General features: G+C 29.3%; 1 protein-coding gene across 1 annotated transcript in view; it reads right to left on the bottom strand.

The window, feature by feature from the left end:
* Positions 1-25,721, bottom strand: part of LOC136982855 (soluble guanylate cyclase 88E-like) — a 36,979-nt gene extending 11,258 nt beyond the window's left edge. Inside the window, exons 1-5 of the mRNA XM_067279392.1 lie at positions 25,554-25,721; positions 20,258-20,875; positions 5,741-5,855; positions 2,454-2,538; positions 2,222-2,351 (exon numbers count right to left, since the gene is read on the bottom strand). Of these exons, the coding sequence (XP_067135493.1) occupies positions 2,222-2,351; positions 2,454-2,538; positions 5,741-5,855; positions 20,258-20,875; positions 25,554-25,721 (1,116 nt within the window). The remainder of the gene's footprint in view (positions 1-2,221; positions 2,352-2,453; positions 2,539-5,740; positions 5,856-20,257; positions 20,876-25,553) is intronic.
* Positions 25,722-25,985: the final 264 nt, after the last annotated feature.

Here is a 25,985-nt window from a genome sequence, read left to right as displayed (position 1 = left end):
AAAGTTCTTTCGCCATATTATTTCAGAGAACTGACAAGTTTCAAAAAACTTAGATTTAAGAAAAAGTTTTATCTCAAAACAAGAAAATGATTTGATTTAACATTGCTTATTTATGGAGAATAATTTTTTAAATTAGAAGTTTGCGAAATCTTGCAAATTTACAACAAAAAGTAATATTGTTCATTTTCTTAATAATGGATATGGGTGGAAAATATTGGGTATTATTCTTCTTAAAACGGCATCTTAAACAGATAATGAGAATACTTGAAGAGGCAATAGTGGAAAAGTGCAAGTTATATCATAATGAATACAATGTCTTTTCTAAATCTATTGAAATGTAGGGTAAAGTAAAATTAACTCCTAGCAGAATAAACGATATTGGTGAAAAAGGACAAACTATTGTTTCAAATAAATCAAGCTATTACTTAAAAAAATTGAGCGACGAGTTGCTTAACTTTCTCGGCGACATTTAAAACTGTATTTGTGGCGCCATCTGTTTTGATATTTTATTATTAAAAACGTTTTATATTTTTTAATTATTATAAAATGGCAAAAAGCTTAATTTTAAAGGCAGGGAGTTTTATAAAAAATTGTAAATGCTAATAACGAGTAAAATCGTCATTAAGTTCGACCCTACTGGAAATATGACACACGATCCCTTTTTGCCTAATCGCCATACTCTACATCTGTTATATATAACAGAGCCGGAAAGAGTAAAAGGAAAAATACAACTAGAAAACCACTCTTCGACTGAAACAGAAACTAGTATAATAGTTGTGCTTTCATTTAATTTTTAGAACTATATCTTCCACTTTTATATTCCTACAGGTTTAAAATGATCCAGAAAAACTTCTCCAGATACAAAATTAGTCTGTTATGTTTCTGAATGGATTGGATGTCATACATTTTATTCTCACGGTTTAAACATGTTTTAAAGTACAAAGTGTTTCGTAATGCAAGCTTCACATTTTATTGTGATTACATTATTGAAGATACTGACTTGAAATTTGTTGAAGTATGCAGTAACATTTCAAGTCATGTTAGTATCTATCAGTTTTCAATGAAACCTACACCAGTGATTTGACACATAACCCAACAAAATTCGAGTTTTTGTCGTATTATCTTGTTCAAGAAGTCCACATCGACTAATTTCTAACGATCACCAGTCTGGTTGATATTTTAGACTATGCACAAACAGTTTGTGTATTTTAATCTAGTAATAGTCTCTTTATTCCGAAAAATTGACGGTAGACTGCCTCACAGCTTAACAGGTTCAAACTCCTTTATTGCTTTTTTACAAATGCATTTCAAGTCATATTCGAGTTTGTGTATTTGTTCCAGGTTTACCACTAGACTTTCTACCAGTACAGTATTTTTATTTACAAAGAAATTGGTTTCACTGAACGATTTATAGAAATCTATACATCAATTTTTTAATAGGACCAGGCTTGCCGTATATAGAAACCATGATAGCCGTAAAAAACCACGAGTGTCTGACTTATACATCTCACGAAATTTAGACACGTGCGGAAAACTCCACCTGGCGAACCTGTTGATGAGACACGAACCCGAGATCAACACCGGTGTTCCATAATAAGAGCGTAACAGTAACATATACAGTATGTTTTCTGATTTTTCATGTTTCAATTCTAGATTATTATTTAATTAATTTTAGTAAGAAATATTTAACATTGAATAAAAAACATATAAAGTTAAATCTACAGCCTCGAATTTAATTAATGTCGCATCAATCATGTTATAAATGAATAAATAACTTTATTAGTTTTACTAAAATAAAATTGAAATTGTTTTTACATCAAAGAAAATTCATCAATCAAACTTTTTGTTTAACTATACTTTACGATTTCATAAAACTTTTCATTTTCTTTATAATAAATAATTCCTTTTCCAATGAATTTTATTACCATAAAATTGGAAGCAAAAATAGAATTTCATTGGCTAAGTATTTATTTGAACAAATTACCAAATTATATTTTTACAGCGATAAATTGTTTTAAATTTGATTTTATTTACATGTTAAAGCGCGAACGTATTTTTATATTTTAATGTCTTAAGTTATTATTATATTTACTCTAAACAAAGAATTCTTATAGTACATTAATTTGCAAATATTATTTAAAATAGAAGGAATTAAATTAACATAAATATGTAATTACTCAAAAGGCAAAGAAATGAAACTGTAAACAATCAATTGATTTACTTGATCTAATGCAAGTTTTAATTCTGCTGATTGTTGCTGTCCAGCCAAAACCATATCTCGACTGAAATCATGCATGCTAAGGTCATTAATATACAATCCAGTATGAAGCATGGCATCCAAATCTCTCATTCTACGAATGAAAAAAAAACACAAATAATTTTGCGTAAAACACAAATATTTTTAATTATACATACTTAGAAAGATTATTCTTATTAATATGTACAGTACTTACACTGGTGTTCCTAAATATACCATGCTTTTCCATTCTTCCATATACATCATTTGTCCCTTTAAATGTAAAAGTCTGTCCTCCATACCTATCGAAACATTGAAACATTTTGTTAGAAATTTTTCTTTCTGAAGTAGAAATAAATGCAGTGAAAACTGTTAAGCCGGACTCTTAGTAAGACGGAAACTTGCTTATTACGAATTATTTTCCTAGTCCCGTATCATGTAATATATAAGTTAATGTAATTTTCATAAGCCGGAAACTGATTAACTCGAACACGGAAGGCAATTTTAAGACCACAAAAGATAAAACAATCTGCTTCCTACAGGTCGACTCTGAGACCGGTGAGGTGAACCAGGGACCACCGTTACATGCCATATACGACATGCACAATACAGCTTGGCAAGAGATACCTCACGTAACCATTAATCGCCATATTGATAGTATGCCTCGCCGTATAGCGGCCTGCATAGCTGCCCGTGGGAACCATATTAGTGCCGGAAACCTGTTCAAATCGGAATGATATTTTCGACTTGCTTGACTCCGGTTTAGATAGGTTTGACTATAATATAATTATTTTGTGAGAAGGATAATCCATAAGTGAAATAGTGAAAGTAATTAAATAAAGTATTGTGATGAAATTTCAAAAGTTTTTTTTAAGTATCAAATCTTCATAAAAAACGAATTAACCCATTTTATTATTTTATATTTATTTCGATAATATAGTGTTGTTCATATGCAACGTTAACCAAATCTCAGTTTAACGTACAGTACAAAGCAGTGACATAAACAGTACGGTTTGCTATACAAAAACAAAAATAAATCGTTCTATTACTTGAGACACTAGCATTATGTAACGTTTTTCTAAATATTCCACCTCTTTGTAAAGCATCGTAGCAATTACCTGTATACCCATCTCACTAAAATGCATTGTAACGATTATCTCAATACCATTCACACATATCTTTGTTATGTAATTTATGGACATGATTTGTGAGAATGAATGATAATTTATACTAACACGAATTCGTGTTAATATAAATTATCATTCATGCTCACAAATCATTTTTTTTAATATGTTAAATAATTATACAGTATATTATTTATTGATATCAATAATAATACCCATAAATTATATACAGGCTATACATATAACATAATTTTATGTTTTTTATAAATGAATATTTGAACTTAATATTCTTAATATTTCTAACTTTTCATTTTATCTTTATTCTGTATTAAATAAAACAACAACGACAACAATAATAATATTTTAAACCAAGTTTAAGCGAAAACAGAACTCGAAGTACTTTTTAATGAGAAATAAAAAAATAATTCATTTATATAATATCAGTAATGAAAATGACAACATTTTTGATCAGTGAAGATCTTAAATGTGTATTTACGTTATACACACATCTTAATACATGTATGATACATAATTATACAATATAATATATATACTGATATGCATTGATGTATATAGTAGCACCTATATAAGTTTAGATTTAAAAACCAATCTGAAAATGAAGTTCAATCATTTCTCCCAAAACTAATCGTGTTAAGTAATCCGTGCAATTAAAATAACAAGACTTACGGAAAAAAGGGCTAAAACCTCTGTAGTCTTTCAAACGTTTATTATTTCAAGTTTCTTTTCAAAGCTTTCTTTTCCGTTCACAACCGAAATTCTCATAACCACTAGTCATAAATTCAGTAAATGATACACAGAGTGTTTACGATTCTCCCTCAGCAATAAAATTGAAATTAAAAGAAAAAAAAAAAAAAAAAAAAAAAAAAAAAAAAGACGAGAAATTACTTGCACAAACTGAGAATGTTGAATTAGTTACTGAAAAAATTAATCTTTAGATGTATTTATTACAACGTAGCGTAGAAAAACCATAACAATGTGGTAAATGTATTTTAAAAAAATCCTTGCTGATAGGACGCTTAGGTCTGTATATATTGCTGAGATGCTGTATTAAATACTTTTATAAAGTGTACAAACTGGAAAAAACAGTGCGTTACACATCCACAAGACAACGCACATAGGGGGGAACTGAGGTGCTATATAAATAATAAAATAGCCTACATATAAGGGCATATTTATAAGGTGCGCAGGGCGCGGCTGCACTCCCCTTCCGAGGCTTTTTCTCGAGTAAAGCCAAGTATCTCAGGTAATACAAAAATTTATAAGGCATATTGTTGCCGTTCTACACCCCGCTATAAAAATTTCTGGATTCTCATGTATGTTATTATTATTTCTCTAACAGTAATTGGGTTTTTCTAAGGTGTCGTTTTTTCCTCGTTCACCTTACCGCTAGCACAGTTTATAGCCATCTCGTAAAAAATTGCATACGAATAAACACGATTTTGCATTTTGATAATTTTATTCCCTTATTTATCAATTGAATTCGTGCATTACAGATGCATGCTGTAACAGATGAGACAGTGCAATACATTGATATAATTTACATTATTATACTTTCATTAAGAAGTTTTAAAGTTTGTTAAAGTTCTTTTTGAAAGTTTTGAATTCAAGCATTATTTAAATTTTTACTCTTGCACGGACAAGTGCAGTTTTATTTACTGTAAATAAAAGTAAATATGCTTTTAAAATATTTTAGTATTGTTTTTTACATTCTATTCTATTTTTAGAAGTGAACAGCAGTTACTTGGAATAAACAGAAGCTAAATATCAATAATAAAAAATGCAATCAGTGATGAACCAAAATTTTTGGTATCCTGAAGCTTGAACTGCTATGGGAACCGCTTCACAACCAGCAACAATGTCAACAACCAAAAAAAGGGTACTTCTGGACTCCTCCGGATTAGGGAACCTGACGCTTAAGCTTTACTAGTTTCATACTAGATCCACCAAAGTATTTAATGTTAATCACGATATTTTTATTGCTTAAAAACAAGACCTATTCGTTTAATATAGTCATACAAAAAATTATTTATCTCTCTTATTAATTAAATTTTAAGTTTTTTCTTTTTTATCTTCCTTAAGTGTTACAGTTTGTTTCATTTATTAAATATTTAAAAAAACATACTTGTTTCTTTTAATATTTGAGAAAGAAATGAGGGCGTAATGCACACTTATTGTATTCATTGTGCAAAGTTAACGCTAAACGTACTGTACAACTCAACTGTTCAATGACAAGCATGAAATTTTTTAATCATTCAACAATAAATAATTGAAATGGTTAATCAAAGTAAAATTTGGCTAACTTAAAATACATTGACTAATCAAGTATTACTATTTTAATAGAATGAAATATTATACTTACGAATTTCATCTTGTTCCGATTCGGAATCAGTAGAACTCTTTGATTTGGTTTCATCACGTCTTTTAACTGCTTCGACTGATATTAACTCAAAGATATTATTGGTATGACCTAAAATCTTGAAGATATAAAAATGTTAGGAAATTTCAGTAATGCAGTACATATCTGATTGAACTATCATATTTGAAAGAACGAAAAATACAATATTTTTATAAGTCCATTCTTGTGTTAGGAACAAACGCTAAACGGAAAACAAAATAATAATTTATTTCTCCCATTAGAAATATTGTGAAAGTAAAGTAGATATAAGTTCAATTGTTTGTTTTCTTTAGTTACAGGCATAGCATAGTTACATGGGTGTGAAGGTATCTAAGAAAACATAGCTGGTGTAAGAAAAAAAGGCACTTATTTAACTTTGTAGATAATTTGTAAAGTAGAACACCGCCTGTAATTTAATATTTGAAACATGCTCGTATATAAAAAGATACTGGAATGTATAAGGACTTGTGATACGTTATTTTATTGGATCTCACTGTTCAACATGGACAATTATGTATGGCCGAGGAAGATATAAAAATCCCGAAGTGCTTTCCAAGTCTATTTTATAGTAACACCTATTACTACACCCCATTACTTCTTTGGCGAAGGTTAGGCCTTAACTATATACTCCCATTAAAGTATCACGAAGTGTCTATTTTATACATAAGCAAGTATATTTAAAATTTGTAGACTTAAAGAACTTTTTAAGCTTAATTTTTAAGATACTGCAGTAATAGAAAACATACAAACAATAAAAGTAGTAAAATTTTCAAACGACGTCTGTTTTAATTACTTTGATCGATTATTTAGAACAGTGAATTTCTAGAGTTAAAATTTTGTACTAACAAATTTTCTATTTTATCCTTTAAGTATATCATTAACATTCAACAATCTAATATTTATGTAATAAAAATATTCGCAAACATTATGTATTTCTTTAATTATTTTTAATAGCAATAGCAGTGCTATCAACTTAAACTAGATTTCCACTAGATATTTTCTAGTGAGATCATATATAATATAAATTGAAGAAAGGTGACTTTGTATACAAATACAACCAGTCCAAAATAACACTTTTGCAGATTTTTGCTCTAATTTTTAATAAAATTCGTCAAAAGTTTCTCGCTATTATTCCAATATGTGTAATTGTTAAGTTGACAATCAATTAGAGAAAATGAATTTACTAAACAGTAATAAATATTACATTTAATAAAGATATTAAAATAATAATATCTTTAAATAATATCTTTTGACGAATTTTATTAAAGGTATCATTTCGTAAAATCATAAAATTTTGTAATAATAAAAATCATTAAAAGAGCAATTAAAACGTTTTAAAATGAATATTAGAAGAACTTTAATAATGCAGTCTAAAGTTTTCGATCTGTCGGTGTACTGTTCGAAAAAGGTCTATAATTCGTCATCAGTTATTTTTCCTCAGTTATTAAATAATAAAACTGATTTTTATTAATAGTTGTCGATATGTAAATAATGCTTTACAATTTGTTTGCATTATTTTTAGAATCACATTACTCTAAAAGCAAGATTAAAAAAACTCAAATAAATATTACTCTACTAGAGGATTTTATCCTCCTTCATAAAATAAACTTTGTTTGGCTTCTATCACGCCATGAAAGACACTGTAAATTAATATTACTTTACGTAACGTACGTCATCTGATAGCTGTTTGGAAGCGAATCGTACTTTTCATCAAAAATGTCAAAGGTTCATTTTCTATCTTTCGGAAACATACGCTGGGAGGAGGCCAAAATAAATAGAAACAGAAACCTTAACTATATAACAAAAAGACTTAAATAATACATAATATACTTGTATTATTATTTTTCTAGTACATAACAATATATATATATATATATATATATATTACTAAAATATATTATAAAATATTGTACTAAATCGATATATATTACTAACTATTATATCGTCATATTTTTATATAACAGACTACATTATACTTATAAATAAATAAATATATATATATTTATGTACTAGGTTTATTACGATGAGTCCTGATATAGCAAAATGAATTGTATTACTGTATATCGATCACACTTAATGTACAGGTTATTTCTACCATAAATTTTTCAAATAACAAAAGCTTTTTGTGCTTTTCCACGTTTATCTCTTCTTTTGAATATTTGTGTACACAAAGATTAATTAGGGTTAGCCATTTTGTTAGAGATTTTCGAAGCCTTGAAGCAGAAGCGGCCCTATATATAGACGAAAAAAACAATGCCTAGGGTCTCGCTCTTTCAGGGGCCTCTCAAATTTGGCATATTTCAGTATTTATTTAAATTATCAAATTGGTGATTATTGAAAATATAATTGTGTTTTAATATCTGTTTTTATACTAAAAATATTCATATTATTGAACACCTAAATAAATCTATCCTCTACCTTCATCCCTCTTTTAATGGTCTTTAGAAATAAATTTTGCTTAAGGCCTCGCAAATCCTAGGGCAGCCTATACTTTAAAGGATGACCTTAGCCTTTAACTTAAATTATTATTTGCTTCCCTAAAATGCCATTAAAACTAAGCTTACGTAACACTAGAATTTTTTAAGCACTTAATAATATTGTATTTGCAAATATATTATACTGTATTTAAGGTCTATTCCTGATACGCACTCGGCTACTTAAAGCGAATTGAGCATTCCAAGAATTATAAAAAGTCGGCGCCACCGATTTAATTATTATAGACTAGACGTAATACAGAAAAAATCCATAAAAGTATTCATCGATCAGAACAGGGGAGGATTGAACTTTAAGCGGACTAAGCTCAATCTTACTTAGTCTCAACTACTTAATGAATTTTCAAATCGTTTTGTGAATTCATAACTACTGTATTTTGTTTCTTTAAAACTAGTGAATGTTAATAAAACAACTGTAAACAATAAATAATTTACAAATAAAAATATTATACTAAACCTAAATTTAACAAATTTAATTATTTCAAACTAAATTCGTATTATATTATATAGTCATAATTTTGCAACATGAAAACTCAGGTGAGAAAATGAATTTATTGAGTTTAGTATTTTTTTGAATAGTTAAATTAAGTATAAAAATTACCATCATATTAATTAAGTACATTTTATATTAAAATCTAACAAGGGCATTTAGTAAATAAATATCTTCTAGCTTAATACTGCCATAATTATAACGAATAGATGTACTGTACACCAGTAGCTGAATAGATAAAATAACTGAATAGTAGGTCGTGGATTGGCTCCTTATTAACTATCTACTTAGGGGCTGTCCTTAAATTTCGTCCGCATTTTTCTTGAAATTTTTATTCCCCTCTCCATTGTTTTAGTTTGTCTAAGTTTCCGTAATTACCCCCTTCAACTCTTCGGGCATCCATCAAAACACAATACCCTCAAATCCTTTATCATTTCTATGAATAATAATATGCATAAAAATGTAATGAAATAAGTTCAACCCCTCCCCTCCCATTTCATGTCATCAAAAAATTTTAAAATTGTAATTCCTGGTCCTGTAACTACGCTTTTATTATTTTTCAAAAACTATATAAAATATACATATACATATATTTGAGAAACAGATAAGAAATTCCAATCGAAATTTAACATTTTATTCAATAGATGTAGTTAAGAAGAATAATGAAAGATTGCTGTCCTTGAGATGAATTTATCAAACACTCTCGACATAACATCAATGTAAAATAACAAATTCTCAAAGAAACTGAGAATTACGCCATATTTCGTCATAATTGCTCAAAAATAAAGTAACAAAAACTATCTCGTAGCGATATCGTCACGCTGATTCTAACAAATTATAAGATAAATTATTAACTGAAGGTCAGTCCATAGCGACAAACAGAGGAACATGTGATGTAATTATTGATTATTAACTACTGTATTAATATTTAAGTACTGGAAAAGAAACAAGATGGTTTGCATCGGTTAATGGCTATCGACTAAAATTATTTTTATTTACTTTTTTTATGTAATAATTATGTATACCTCATATTTCATTCTGGATGACCAATGAATTGCTTTTTCTAAATTACGACATTTTGAAATCTAAAAATATCAATTGTAATTTTTTAAATTTAACTTAACTTGATCTTGAGGCAAAATGACTGAAGTAGGCTACAGTGGTAGAGCATCATCTACCATTCTGAATAAATGGGGGATTGAGTCTAATTCAGATCTTAATGAGTGAATTCTGTCTGTCGGACCCCGGTTTTCACCTTCCGGCGCTTCCATTAAACAATGGAAGTGCCAGAGGAAGTGGCCTTACAAAGGAGTATTAACATATTTTGAAGAATTTTAGCACAAAGGTAGTGTTTAATACGATAATGCAATCCCCAAACCGTTTCATTCTATGAGCCATAACGGGCGAGTTATCGAGATTTAAAAATTAAACTATCCATTACGTAGTCTGCTGGCATTAGCTGGTGTGTACAGGCTCCGCCTTATCACGGACAACTTTATTGACATTTAACTATGTTACGATTATAAATTATCTTATTCTTTAGAGTGATGAATATATATAAATAAACGCGTGTCTGATACGTTTTCCTGCTCGAAAGTTTAAGAGCAGAGGACGTTTTCAGGTTCGAAAAATAAGGAAATCGGACATGAGAGTGCTTTTTTTTCTTTTTTTTTTGGAGAGTGGAAATTCGTTAGCCTGTAGTGGGGGAACACAAAGAAAAAAGCAAACAATGAGAATACATTTTTGCTATTAAAGTTAAGTTAGTATGTAAACTCGAGTACAGTCTGATCTAACATTGCCACATCCAGAACGAATTAATCCTTTTGAAGTTTTTAAAGAATTGTCTGCAATTATCACGATGCGTTATGGGTCATTGTATGAAATGGTAAATATTACGTAGTCATCAGCTAATCCTTCTACGTTTATGCATAAAAATACTACTTTGCTATTTTATACCAGGTAGAATCAGCTTCCGAAGTAGACCGTCTGTCAGAAATCCAATTCTTTAAGATTTTTGAAATTATGATGGACGATCTTATATCCCAAACAGACTTTGAATTAAAAATACTTGCTATGTGTTATTGTTTCACAACATTATTAAAGTAGATTAGTTATGCTAACATCTCTTTATCATAAATAAACGTAAGGCTGTGTCTATTTTATTAATTAACTTCTTTCTTCGGTAGATAACCTAAATAATTTAGCCGATGTAGAAAAAGAAGATCACCCCTTTCCGATGACGATTAAATGCTAATCACCAGGAATGAAATTGCAAACTACTATGCTGTAGTAATCGCAGAGTATCCATCGGGCTGAAAGCAAAACAGCATCTTAACTGGAAATGGCAAACTCTGAAAAGTCAGGGATGTCAAACACTGCACCGCTGGAAAAATCAGATGCGTACATTTTAAACGAGTAGCACCAAAAAAATATATAATCAAATCCAGAGCCATATCATACAGAAGGTCATAGCAACAAGGACAGGATTCAAAATATTGTCCACATTTTATCTGAAATCTTTTGCCACGCAAAAGTATGTAGAAATGGACGATTTAACTTAAACTTCAAGGCTAGCGATACATGGTTGCATCGTTATAATAATCTCTATAACATTGGTAATCGAAAAATAACACGGCTTGTTAACAAAACATAGCTGCAATCAGCAGAGAACATTATGGAGGCAGCAAACGCTTTTCAAGATGATATAAAATCTACATCCGAGAATTTTGACGACGATCACATATTCAATAGTGACCATTGTGGTTTCCAATACGAAGTATTGCCTACAAGGATTTACATCTTCAAAGGTGAAAAATCAGAATTCGGGTAAACTTAATCACCAAAAATTCCGACAATACACAGCTACACTGTACAGTATGTTATTAACAGGACTGTTATCATTGAAAAAGTTTTCTTATGCTTACAAGAACGTGAGTGAGCTTCAAGCAAAAGTGTAAGCAGAATTGATAACCGTATTCATAATTTTTATTGGAAAATATAAATTACACGAATTTTTAATTAGCAATATCTTATGAAATACTGTATAATAAAATCGCAACTGATATTTTGTTTTTATATCGACAGTATTCGTCTTTAAATGTCATTGTTAAAAAAACAATAATGCTAAATGGGCGTTCATGGTATCGATGTTTACATAAACGTAATTTAATATGATATAACCACGAATAAAATTCAGTATTGAAAAACAGCTTATTTTATATCAGAAACACTTGCTGATGAAAGAATAGAGGATAGAGATTCCATAGCATATATAATCTGTTTAGTAAAACCCCAGAATTTTCAGTACTCTGTTATATCGCGTCGCCGGATGTATCGCGCTTTTTCTTTGTCTCCCGACAAAGCGGGATATAACGAGGGACTACTGTATTAATATGCTGTAACTGTTTATGAACAATTATTTATGACATCGTCACAATGCCGGGCTGCAATTTTTAATCATATTCTTAATTTATTTAGTAATAAATTTTAAAATATAAGTTCTCCATCTTAAATTAGTAGTGTCTCGTGTCTCGCCCCTGTATATCATACTTTAGCTGATAATAAAAGAGTCATGCCGGTCATCTATTTAACTCCATTCAGGGGAAAATTTTAGAATTGAATTCACGTTACTTCCGATCTAGACCGGAAGTTTGTATATAGTGTTTTTTAAAGTTTTCTATATAGTTTTATTATACATCAGGAGTGACCAAGTTTTGTGTACATAAGATCGACTTTTTATCTTAAAAATATGTCGCGATCGACTCCTTGTCATAGGCATAGTCTAAGTGGGGAGGGAAAGGTGTGAAATACGTACTATGTTTATACGCTGTGTTTCAGTACGAGGTGCACTCCCGCGAGCTATGGGTAGATAAGCAAAATATATGTTTTAAATTATTTTTTATTTTTTAAATCACTCAAGTTTTCGAGATATAGGCTCATAATGAAAATAAATTTCCAGACCCAACTTTTGATATTTGCAGCTATGAGTTCATTCCGTACAGGCGGTACCTAAAAAATTCGATTTTTCGACTCTTTTACAAGATAGATTTTTAGTAACTTAAAATATAATTTAACTCTTTTATCAATTGCAATGTATAAGTTGTGGTACTATTTGTTCGTAAATATGAAAAAGTTGTTATAAAAATGCGTAGTATGGCTGATGATTTGATTATAAGATTTCACTTTCGCGAGTTTTTTGGGGCCAGGAAAATTTATCATTTTTTCAGACTTATTTTTTGCTAATCTATCAATAGCTCGCGGGAGTGCACCTCGTACTGAAACACCCTTTATATCCACTTACGTAAAAAAACAACATAATTATTTAACGCACCAATAAACTCACGTCCAGGGAAATTAAAACGACATGAGTAATTATTAACAATATTTATTAATTCAAATTACCTACAGATAAAGACAGATTTGGAATTTATTTTATTATCTTAATATTAATGGAAAGACTGAGTTTGCATGTCTCTAAGGAAGGAATCATAATTAGGTGTATATCCTGACAAAGATGGTAATAATGAGTCTTCAGTATGGTAATCAGAACGTTGTTTAGTCTTCGTTAACTTTAAGTATGAAAATTCCGATTCACACAGGTATATAGATCCGAAATAAGAATAAATATATTCGCTACATTTAGTGATACTGGGATATTTTTCTTGGTTGACGTATGACAGTACCAAATATTCAAGCTAAATGGCTGTGTTTTTCTATGAGTCGAGTAATAACTGCATGCATACTGTTGCGTTTGCGCGTTACGTTTACACGTTGCGTTCGGTTACAAGTATAACATATTAAGTCGAGCGATCGACTTAATATGTTATACTTGTAACATCGCGAGCGATCGACCAAAATGGCTTCGCGATCGACTTGTTGGTCACCCCTGTTATACATATTATATAGTTTTTTCTCTGCAGTGAAAGACTATTGTTCTTGGTGATTGGACATGGAGAAAGTGAAGACGTTTTAGTCTTTCTATGTACTTTTTATTAATTTATGCATAGTTAATCGGGACTTTCTACCCCAAATATTTCCATAATTAATCTTAACTTTTATCTTTGTAATACCGTTCTCGAGATTAAGGAAGGACAGACAAACAGACGACAGTGGGAATTTATAGGTCTATAATTTTTTCAAATTGCAGCTCAATAAGTTTCATTAAAATATTGATGTGTTTTAACAGTATTCATATAATCAATAATATGATGTAACTAGTGTGAAAATTGTTCGTAATACTTAAAAATTTAGCACTGTTGATATTAAACCACTCTACAGTATCACGGCGTAGATAACAAACACACCATCGACCTCTCGCTTCTCCTCTCATCTCAATCAGATCGGCGTCCATGCGTCCGAACTATTGTATTACTCGTCTATCATGAGAAGTAGTTCCATATTCAATTAGTCATAACTCGTTCATTATGGTCCTTGAAATGAAATGGTTTGGAAGACTGCATTATTACATCAAACACTACCCTTGTGACAAAACTAATTAAAATCGGTTTAGTACTCCTTGATAACCAAATCCGTGAATGGCTTACGGAGACGCCCCTTTAAAACAGAAAGAGATTTTTTTTAATCCAACCTTTTATTAGAAGCAGAATAATTTTTTAAAATAGATATTTAAAAAGATGCATTACAGAATGCGGAATACGGTATATTTAATTTTCAATTTAATTAGTAGGAATCATCTTACATGACAGGCGATAAAGTAAGAATTTGAGTGGATTCAGAAATTACATCATTTTTTGTGAAGTTAGAGAGAGATCTGGGAGTTGTCTGATTAAATCTCGTTGGATCTCATTGACTAGTATTGATCTCTACAGCAGTAAAACATTTTAGACATAAAGAACTCTCCTCCCAATGTATTTGTACTGTTAAATATATATAATAACTGTTAAATACTGTTTCACATTTCGGTCTCTGATATTGATATACACTATACTATATTATTGTTATATAATAATCAGTTCTTCAGCATCAGCTTTAATTTTAGGATAAGCGAATTTGTGTGTTTTTAAAAATAATAAATATTAAAAGAAGCTATTGTTTTAAAAGTCGCTACAAAACATGTTTCATTCCCTTTGTCTATGGTCTTGCAGCTTAACAGTAACATTATTATCGGTACCATTTTAAAATGTTTCAATCTCATTATGATATAAATAACAAAATATCTTATTATTTAATATTCAATAGATAAATCAATGCCGAAAATCTGTTACTCCTGGATGTAATGACTCTAACAAGAATTTTAAGAAAACTTTCGAAGTTGTAAAGAGGAGCCACATTACATCTGACGTTCTAAAAATTCATAAAGTAAATGTCTTTCCATTCCAGTTTATTTTATTTTATAATCTGTGAGAAATTTGTTACATTTCGAACGATATAGATAATACTAAAAATATATCTACAAGGTATATTTAAAAATGTATTTTAATTAAATACTAATTTATATTAATTACTTGTGAAACATTAATTAGTATAACTTACAAAAACATTACAAAAAGAAAATAACTAATTAAATACTGTATATAATAAGTTGTATAAACATAACATGAATTGAAACAGCAGACGTAAATAACGTGTAACAAATTTTCGTCATTCAATTTTTACACATCATATTATCAAAATAATCTTTAAAAAACTATAATTGATTTCTAATGCTAATAATTATATTAGTTTGCAAATAATCTTACTACTCATTTATACTGCATATGTGCGCATGTAAAATATCTATGTTAACTTATTTATGTTTATTTATTTTTGTTAAAAACTCATTTTTTAATTACTACACACTCATTTCTTTTAAAATTTATAGTTTAAACTTCTAAAATATTTTAATAAAAATGTTTTAGAAATTAAAAATATAATAAATTTTAAAAGAAATAAATAACTTATAAAGTTTAAAATTTTAAAGAAATTTAAGTGCTTTTGCATGCTTTACTACTTAAAAATAAAGCTGTAATATTTTAAATAACGTTTTGTGGTATTTTGAGTGTTTTTTATTTAGTTTTAATTTAACAGTTACTACATTTAATATATGTGTCTGCTTATCTTAGCCAACTGGTGTGCCCTTAGTGAGCAGTAAAATTGACCTACTTACTTTCTAGGAGTCGAACAATCTTATCTGTAATAACCCTGTTGTTCGTAGTGGTTCCGTTACTAGTTGAACGTATTCATAACAAGTCAAAATGTATTTCAACTGTAATTCGATAGTCTCGCGAAATATATAGCCTATACTGTACTGAATATAAGCTATATTTTCTTCGAACAAGATTCTATCCTGAATTTTTGTCCTGAATTCAGTGTTCCTGCTGATTACATTTTTGTTTTTTTTTGTTTTTTTTTACAGTTGATACTTGTGTATTTTATAGCATGTAAGCAGCAACTTTTGTAAAAAAAAAGGCTCGAAAATTGCTCTGCGTCTTATGTGTAAAGTTCCGAACTCTTATAGGATAAACTCATTTTTATTCGAGTTAGACTAGGTAGAGGTTTTTCTGTAGTTATTGTTTAATTAAACATATTATTATTATTATCACTACTTTTACTTATTTAAAACAGAATTATTGTAAATATTAGTTAAGTAACGTAAGACGATTATCAATCGATCGTTTGTTACGCGTATCCAACTCTTTAAAGTTAAGCGGTAACCTTTCTCAACACTTAATACAGTATATATATGTTACTATCTATGTTACATCTTGTCATAGTTATATGATTGTGCGGGATAGCATAAATACACTAAATACTGCATTCCTAAATATTTTATGCTGAATGGAGGTGCGTCTTATATGACGTGAAATACAGAAACTGTTTTAAAACTGAGTTTATATCAATCCATTGAAATAAGCATCATTATCTTTTAAAATTAGAAATAGTAACTCAAGAGTATAAATTATGCTATGTGAAATGCAATACAATATGACACCACAAATTTAGAAAGCATCATTTTGTGAAAACGTAGGCCTATGTGAAAAAGAAAGTCTATCGTTCTGGAGTACTCAGACAAACAACTTCAAAAATTTTTCATGAGCCCCCTGTACGGAATGCGGAATCTCATTTCTCACTATGCGGCCACTCTCATTATGAGCCTGGCTGAAAAACAATGAACAGCGCGACAATGCCCTCTTAGGCCTTCCAGTGGCAGAATGGATAAAACCACTGGACACTGATCATGGGTTCGCGCCGCTCCAACGGGCTAGTCAAGTGGAGTTTTTCGGATTTTCTTCACGTTAGTAAATTACCACCTAAATAGGGGTCAGTTTCCCATAGAAAATCCTTCCGGGAAGCATCCCCCTCGGCACATCGCCCATGTGTCATGTTGCCCTAAACCAGCGGTTTCCAACCAGTGGTCCGCGGACCACCAGTGGTCCGCAAGAGCTAAAATATGGTCCGCGAAAGATTTAAAACTTTTATTCATTTTAAATTATTATTCTCACATTGATACAAACTGAATTTAATTTTCACTAAAAATGTTTTCTATTATAATAGTACTGTTAAAGCATGTTACTCGAATTTAACGATTACTTATGTTAAAAGTTTTCATTAAAAGTTTATTTTTAGATTGACACAGTTTATTTTTCTTAAACCTTGTGGTCCCTGCTAACAACAATGAAATCAAAGTGGTCCCTGGTCAAAAAAAGGTTGGGAACCGCTGCCCTAAACGAATAAAACCAAATCGAATCAAACAAACCAAAAAGACTCCTTGATGGTCAAAGAGTAGAAGAGGTTTTTTAAAAAAAGTATGTTTTTATAATGATAATTCTTTATATTCTTTTTCTTTAGTAATATATAAAAAAATTTTCACAAAAAACTCAGAAATAGGTTATTTAAGATTTAAAATATAAAGTTAAATATTACGATTAAGTGCACGTGAATTATTAATAAATGTAACATTAAACATACATTTTATGTATACAAGATTTAGATAAAAACAGAAAATAGTTTAATTGGGCTACAATTTGAAAATTTTGTATTTCCCATTGTCGTCCGTTCGTTTGTCTTTCTTAATCTCGAGAACGGAGTTAGACAGATGAAATCCGAGATCAGATATGGAACTTTAGGGGCAGGAAGCCCTGATTACTTATATACGAACTTCCGGTCTGGACGTGAATTCGATTCAAAAATTTTTCCCTGAAAGGTGTTAGATAGATGACCGGCACGACTCTATTGTTAAAGGAAAAGTATGATGTACAGGGGCAAGCCTCTATTAATTTGAGGTGGAGAGCATATATTTTAAGTTAAATAAATTGGTCACAATGAATAATTGCTCGTTATATGCTAAATATTATGTGCTAAATGAATATTATAATCAATGTATAAACGAATCTAATCATTTTAGTAATGTTCGAAAGATAAAATAACACACACTTTTCCTATAAATTAAAAGTATTGGAAGAATAAAGAATACATATATTTATTTATAGAAAGTATATTCAAAGTGAAAATAATATATTCTGTATACAACGCATAAAAATTCATATGAAAAATTTGTGTTAAGTTTAGAAAATGTTTGGTTTGATGTGATACAGCAAAGCAATTCAAAATCTATCTACCAAAGGGAATACTTCCTGACAGGACTTTATACAAAAAAACCGGCCCCTATTTGGGTGTTAGAAACGTAAATAAAACCTGGAAAACTTCACATGCTAGCCCGTTGGTGAGGCCTTAACCAACAATCAGCATTTAGTAGTTTTATCCACTCGACCACTGATGGGAGTTCAGAAAATGAACAATTATTTCAATTTATAATTTTCATCCTAAAATTAAAACTACCTTAATTTATTTGAGAAATTTTTAATATGACTTCCCCAGCTGATATAAAATAAAATATAAAGAAAGGATGATGATTTGTCAAATTTTGACCTTCCAGTCTTTTTGCATTTCTCGAACGTAAACGTGTGTTGGCTTTTTTTTTTTTGCAATATATCTCAGGACTGGATGAATCAAAAATTTTGAAACTTGACAGGATTATTTCTATTCATGGGACATTGATGCTATTAAATTTTGATAGTTAAATGTCAAGAGGTAGAGAGACAGAGTGAAGGTCATTTTACATATCTTGAGTAGGATCAGACTTAATGAAAGTTTTATACGTTATTAGCATTTACAATTTTTTTAATAACTCATTCCTACCCTAAAAGATAAGTCTTTTGCCTCTTTATAATAATTAATAATATATACGCATCCCCAATATGGAGTCTCGATTATATATATAAATTAGAAAAATTTCACATCTACTTTCTTGGCAAACTTTTTCACTTTAGAAAGAACTGTCCCAGGCTACGCAATTCGCCACGAAACTAACCGTATCTGCTCTTATCCATTGTTCTTAAAACGTATCATTAAATTCTACTATCGTTTAAAATTCAAATCTGACAGTAATATTACCTTTCTGCACCACGAAATAATCAAAGCAGTAAAAAATCAACTACAATACAACTCTGGCAAACTAAACTAAATAAAATACTAAATTCTTTTGGAGTATCAGATCTTCTATTCAAAGATAATATTCAGGACTGGAAATTTGGATATACTATGTTAATGGAATCAGCTATCGCTCAATCTATAAATATGGATCAAAATAGCCTAAATCACAATACCTATCATCCCTGGTACTTAAAAATTTTACAAATACCTTCTGTACAACCTTATATGATAAAATCAATTAACTTCAACGTGAAAAGGCTAATTTCACAATTACGTCTAAATAAATATTCCCTTTATATCAATAATTTCTATATTGACCTATCAAACAATCATTGCCCATGGTGCAAATTCGATAACTTCTCAATTGAACACTTACTTCAGAAATGTCAAAATCTCTCTAATGTACGTGATTCTTTCAACATTCCTCGAATACTCCAAAGTGATTCATCCCAAGATTATAGAAATTCTCTCAATAACCTAAATAAAAATGATCTCTATTCTCTGTATAATTATTTCATTAAGATTACAAAAATGTTGTAAATCTATGCCAGTATGTCAAAATATATCAACATTATATAACTTCATTATTGTATAATTATATTACTGTGTTTGTTAAAATAACTGTTTTTATTTATGTTAATAACGAAATAATATAAAACCAACGTATAAAGACTGTTAAATTTTAATAACCTAGTTAATGTTTTAATAATACGAAAAATTTACAAGTCAATTTTGTACAACCCCCTGTAACAGGGATAATCCCCTTTTTGTGAATAAAGATATTTTAATAAATTAATAATTAATAATATAAAAATTACTTTAAAATAAAATCTCGAAACATATATCGTCACACATAACTTCAGCTTTGTAAATTATGAGTGCCAGGAAAGTCGTGTAAGCTCTCTTGTTTAAATTCTGCAATTGACTGAATATGATCAGGTATAGTATGAAATGAATAATTTCACTATATTAAAACGCATTTATATTTGGCGAGTCTGAATAAAACCATCACAAATTGTGTTTTAAATTTTAAGCTTAGATTTAAATTTATTTATTAAATATACTCACCGCCGTCCACGTGCATTCAATAAGAGGTCTAGTTAAATCGAATACTTCTGGTATCTTCCTTCCAACGGTATCTGGCATGACAGCTTGTAAGCTATTTCCAATTGTCCTAACAATCAAATATTGATCGAAAACTACACAGAAAGGAAAAATCTCTAGAAATAACCCAGCTTTAACAGGTAGCATAAATCTTTCCACTCTTTGCACATTCTGTCTTAAATCAGTCTGAAACGCTCTATTATCGAAATTGAGTTGCATGGTGACATGCAACATGTCAAAGATTGTTTCTTCTTTCATCACTTCCACTCCAACTTCCGTATTATAGAAATGCCGACCTACTTCTTTAATCTGACCTATGGTATACCATAAGAAACCTCTTCTAGTGCTCCTGTAATGAAGAGTTAACCCCGTGGTGCTTTCGTTTTCGCAAAAGAAAGACGGCGGCTTCATTCTTGGATAACTGAACTTTAAATACTCGTGTAAGTTATCTAAGCCATTCAGAAAATCTCTCATGTGACGTCCGAGCACCGATAGAACTCGATCATAACCATATTGACCCACGAAGGATACGAAAAATACTCCCATTGCTTCTAAGAATTCTCGTTCTGAAACGCCAAGAACCTGAATGAGAGGGGAAAAACTATTATTATACGACGTAAAAACAGTGTTTATATTTGTTTACACAAAATAATACGATTTAATTCACGTAAAATTAGACAAAATACTTCTATAGCTTTATATTTTTAATGAATTAAAAGTTACAAAATTTATTAAATCAATATCAAATAACTTATATTAAAGTCTTAATTTAAAGCTTAACGATTTAAATTTCATAAACTATTAAAATATTTTAAAATAATTTTATCTACTGTAAATTGTGAAGTGAAAATGCTGCTTTGTAGCTTTAAGAAACTTGTTAATTAATATGTATGTTAAAAAATTGCTCAAATATTTATAAATTATTCAAAACAAAATTAAAAATTTAAATTATATAAACAAAGATTTCAATTGATATTAAACTTTTATAAAATCATTTGCATAATTAATATAAAATATATGAATTATAGAAAGAATTCAATAGATCTTCATATAAGTGTATTTACTATTTTCTTTTTCATTTTGTTTCGTTTATGGACTTAGATAGACGGAGACGATTATATTAAAAAGGCGAACCGCAAACTAGGCCACTTTATCCTTCTAACTAAGCAGTATTACTAATAGAAAAGTTCCGAGTTGAATGTTGCAGAGAATACTGAGGGCGTTTCTATGGTAACGGGGGACAACGTGACACTTTCTAAGGAGGGTGAAAGTGGTAATTTATTGCTTAACTCTTCTCGACAAGAAAAAACATAAGATCTTGTATACACTTTGTTTAATAATTTCGAATTTAAATATTCTTCAGGAAATTGGACATTAGAATATCACATATTATTCAATCTGCAAATAAGTATCATTAAGTAGATGATCATTCTAAATATTTTTTACACGCTTATTCAAATTTAGGAACTTCATATTCTTTGATAATATAGTAAAACGTTAAGCCTGTGTGTAATAATCGTATACAGGCACGAAGTATGAATATTATTCATAAGACAAACACTTTACCAACTTCGTCTTTCACATCTGTATGTATTTACCGTATTAGGAAGTTTCTAACTAGTGTTAGAAAATAATATAAGAAATAATTTATTATAAACTGTATTACATTACGATAAGTTAAATAATTGAAAATATTCTTTGTTATATTCATTACGATAATTTACAACTAAATGTAAAGGTTGAAATATATGCATTGAGTTTATGTTTAATATACTATTAAATATTAAACTTAGTTCTTTTATATTTAATACTTTAAATTTAGCTTAATAGTTAATTCTTCGAGGATTGTAAATTGTTAATATTTACGCTTGTCAGTAATCCATTCGTTATAATGCTTATATACGAAAGTTTTCAACTAGTAGGACGCGATCTCCATGATAGTTTGGAGCCAAATCTTGTAATATATAACGCGACTTCAATAGTAATGCATTACTTATTCAGTACGTTAAAAAGTGATTATTTCTTTAAAATAGTTTACGGCTGTCCATTAATTATGTGTACAGTTTTGGAGCCACTTTTGACCTCCTCTCCTCGTTGTTGTGTACTATGATATATATATATACTTTTCGCGACCTATAGCCTACATTTAATTAATGTATGTTAAATTTGCTCCAAAAAACAAAAATTTAAATGATTTCCAGTTTTATAATTTGAATAAAGGTCTATGTATCATTTCACCATTGTTTTTTTCTTAAATTTTAAATAACAGAAAGTAAAGTTTGGATTTATCGCCACTTAACGTCACAACTGGGATACAAATTCATAAGATTGTAGTCTCGAAATTTCGAACAGTGTTTATCATCCAATCTATTCTTGTAGACGACATAATAGAATTGAAATATGGCCGCTCGGTCGGTGCAAGCGGCCATTAAATTAAGTCTGGCTTAAATAAATGTCCAACTAGACACTTGTTGCTAGGATACAAACTCTTTGACAATGTTAGATCGCTAAATTAATACAAAAAAAAAAAAAAAAAAAAAAACGAAGGGAAGTAGTAGAGAAAAAGAATATTATTTGATACGTAGTTTTGTGATGGATTATGAGAAAAATTGGCACGCGTGACATCTGGTTAAGTAACACGATGGCGATCGAATTTTCGGTAAGTCGACAAGTTCGTCAGAGACCTTGAATTTATTATCCCGCATTTCCTTTCTGGAATAGAATTTAATTTTATCTAAATCAAAATGCAAATCAAGACATACGACTTCCTTCGTTTTCTTGTATTATCAGTTGCAGATTTAAGTTAAATCTTACACGTTTTTCAGGATGTTTACTTCTACATTATCTGAAAATAAAATAAAATCCTGCCTCTAGAGTAACAGTACATTGAAAACCGGTGTTCGAATTCGCTCGAAGTTTCTAATTTCCGACTTACATAGCTCTTTCTTATTACTTTAGATCGTTAAAACAACTTGTGCGAGTTACTAACACGTTGAAACGATACAAACTAGTTTACAACATCATACATGAAAATACTCCAACATACAAAAACCCACACAAAAGTGTATTAATTTTTATATATTTTTGTATATTAAATTAACAATAAAACAATTTTAAGTCGTAAGGTTGTGTTAGGAAAAGAAAGATTAAAGCTACGAAAAAATAGAAAATAATAAAATATTATACTGTAATGTATGTTTTTAAACACGCAATTATATAATCTGATACTTTATAACGTCATTTCTTTATTTTAATATTTATTATATATGAATTTAATATTTTTATTAATTATTGTTAACTAACAAATTAAGAATAAATTATTGCGCGATTCCAATATTTATTAAGCCATTTTATGCTGCATCATTTTTGTTCTATTTACTAAATTTACGAGTAAATATACTTATATTATATTCATTAATATTCCATAACGATTTTTAATTTCTATCTATAAATTTATATTTTAAAATGCAAGAATATTCATCTAATCTCTTATTATTCCTTTCTTCACGTCAAGTGAGAGTTATACATATGTTCAATTATTGTTCTATAACATTAAATAACCCCGCTATAAAATTAAAGCAAAATTTGTAAGAATTGAATAACATTTAATTTTTTAATATTTATTAACTACACGATAATCATTTAAAATAGTTTGCCATAGGCATTTAATTTTGATTAGCTTGAGAGGATATTCAGAGCTGGACTTAGACGTTAGGTCCAAGCCCATCCCTGAATATCCTCTCAAGCGCTAAGTTATAACGTCTAGCAGGCCCTTTCCCAACAAGTATAGAGATGCACATAAAAATGTGAAGCCTTAAACTTAGACTCATAATGGGAAGGCCCTAAGCTCCAGCTTGTTTAGCTTATGTGCAAATCCAGCCCTAACGATATTGCACCCGCTGAAACTAAGTAAAACGAAACTAACATTAAATTTGATTTAAACTCATGATTAATTATTGAGAACGAGAAAAATCATTAGCATTTTATTGTGATTCTAGTCAAATATGAATATTTCACAGAAAGTTTTTGCATCAAGCATATAAGTCTATAGCAGGCCTGGCTAACCCAAATTGTTTCGCGGGCACTTTGATCACGCGTAACATTACGATTGGCCACAATTTAGGCAAACATGCTTTTTAAAAAGTAAAACAAATACAAAATGAATAAGATTTTATTGTTATACCAAGATTTCGTACTCGCACTTGCGCATTATAACAATGACACACGCAAATTTTCATTTATTTAATTGTTTTGGTATACACATAACGGGAAACAAAAGTTGTAATATATATATAATATTGCTTAGCGGGCCACACAATTTAACGTGACGGGCCGCGGGTTGGCCAGGCCTGGTCTATAGCGTTATCATCTACTTACTCATTGAAGAAGACGTATAATATATTATAGTAGTATAATATAAAAAGGTTTTTTAAATTTCTGGAATAAATGAATAATTCGTTAGAATCAGGACCAATATTTTTATCTTAATTCTTTTTTTTCAAGTAAAATTATATTAAATGATATCGAGAGATATATCTAATGAATTTTAGAAATAATGTAACTGATAATAATCAAATGGGCCATTAAAAATATGAAACTCAAGTCGTTTTCTTAAGATCAGTTTATTAAGTGCTGATACGGAGAACTTTTAATATCGATCCTTTAAACTTTACAAAAGACTTCAGCATAAAAATATTTTAAAAAATAATTATTAAATAAGAAGAATTAAGATAAAAATCCTATTATAGATTTCAACTGTGTAAAATTGGCCGCATTAAATATTTAGGTTTTTAATGATTAAATAAAATGAAAATTATATTAAAACAAACCATAGTCATTTAAAAAGTAGATGCTTTTATAGTAAACGTATCTAATTTTTTAAATATCCAACAAAAAATAAGCGACATAAGCAAATTACTAAAATTTATTCAGTAAGCCAATTCGTATATATAATATACGGTATAATTAGTTAACTAAATATATTTAATTACAATTATGATAATAGCACAAAATTTACTATAATATAATTAGAAAGTTATAAAAATTTATCAAAAATAATAGTATAATAATACAAATAAATCTATATATTAGGTGATAAATTATAAAAATTCTAGATATATTTAAAATATTGTAGATAAAATAAATACGTGACAAAAATAAACTACAGTTATTTTTTGACTTCATTTATTGTTTATAAGGGTATCAACATGCTGTAACTAAAATAAAATAATATCTGTCATTAAAAAAATATGTTACTTACCCTACAAGCTTTGGATGTTAAGCGTGGTATGTAATTATCCGGATATACTTGATGAGTACTGAACGTCGGTGGGTCAATTTTAGCAAGTTTCCGAATTTCCACCCATTTGTCGTCTCCGTAAATAGAACTTATATACTGACTTAAATTCTCTAAAATCAAACCATACATCTCTATAAGAGATATTCGTGATGGTTTGACATTACCGAAGATAGATTATTATTTAATTTACGAAATTAATAAATTGGCATTGCGTTTGAATCTTCTTTTCCTACTTTTTTTTTATATTCAATATACCACTTTCTTACTCGAAACGTTAGTTTTTATTCTCGGTTTAGTGACACGATTATTAAGAAACGCACCAGCCAATGACGTTTTGCGTGATTCTCTCGTGACAAAATTCGAACCAATGGAGAAGAAGTTTGTGTCACGTTG

Source organism: Centruroides vittatus, unplaced genomic scaffold, assembly GCF_030686945.1.
Source record: "Centruroides vittatus isolate TY-2023 unplaced genomic scaffold, ASM3068694v2 contig_866, whole genome shotgun sequence".
NCBI lineage: Eukaryota > Metazoa > Arthropoda > Arachnida > Scorpiones > Buthidae > Centruroides > Centruroides vittatus.
Note: the sequence above shows the minus strand (reverse complement) of the source record. Positions and strands in the feature narration are given on the sequence as shown.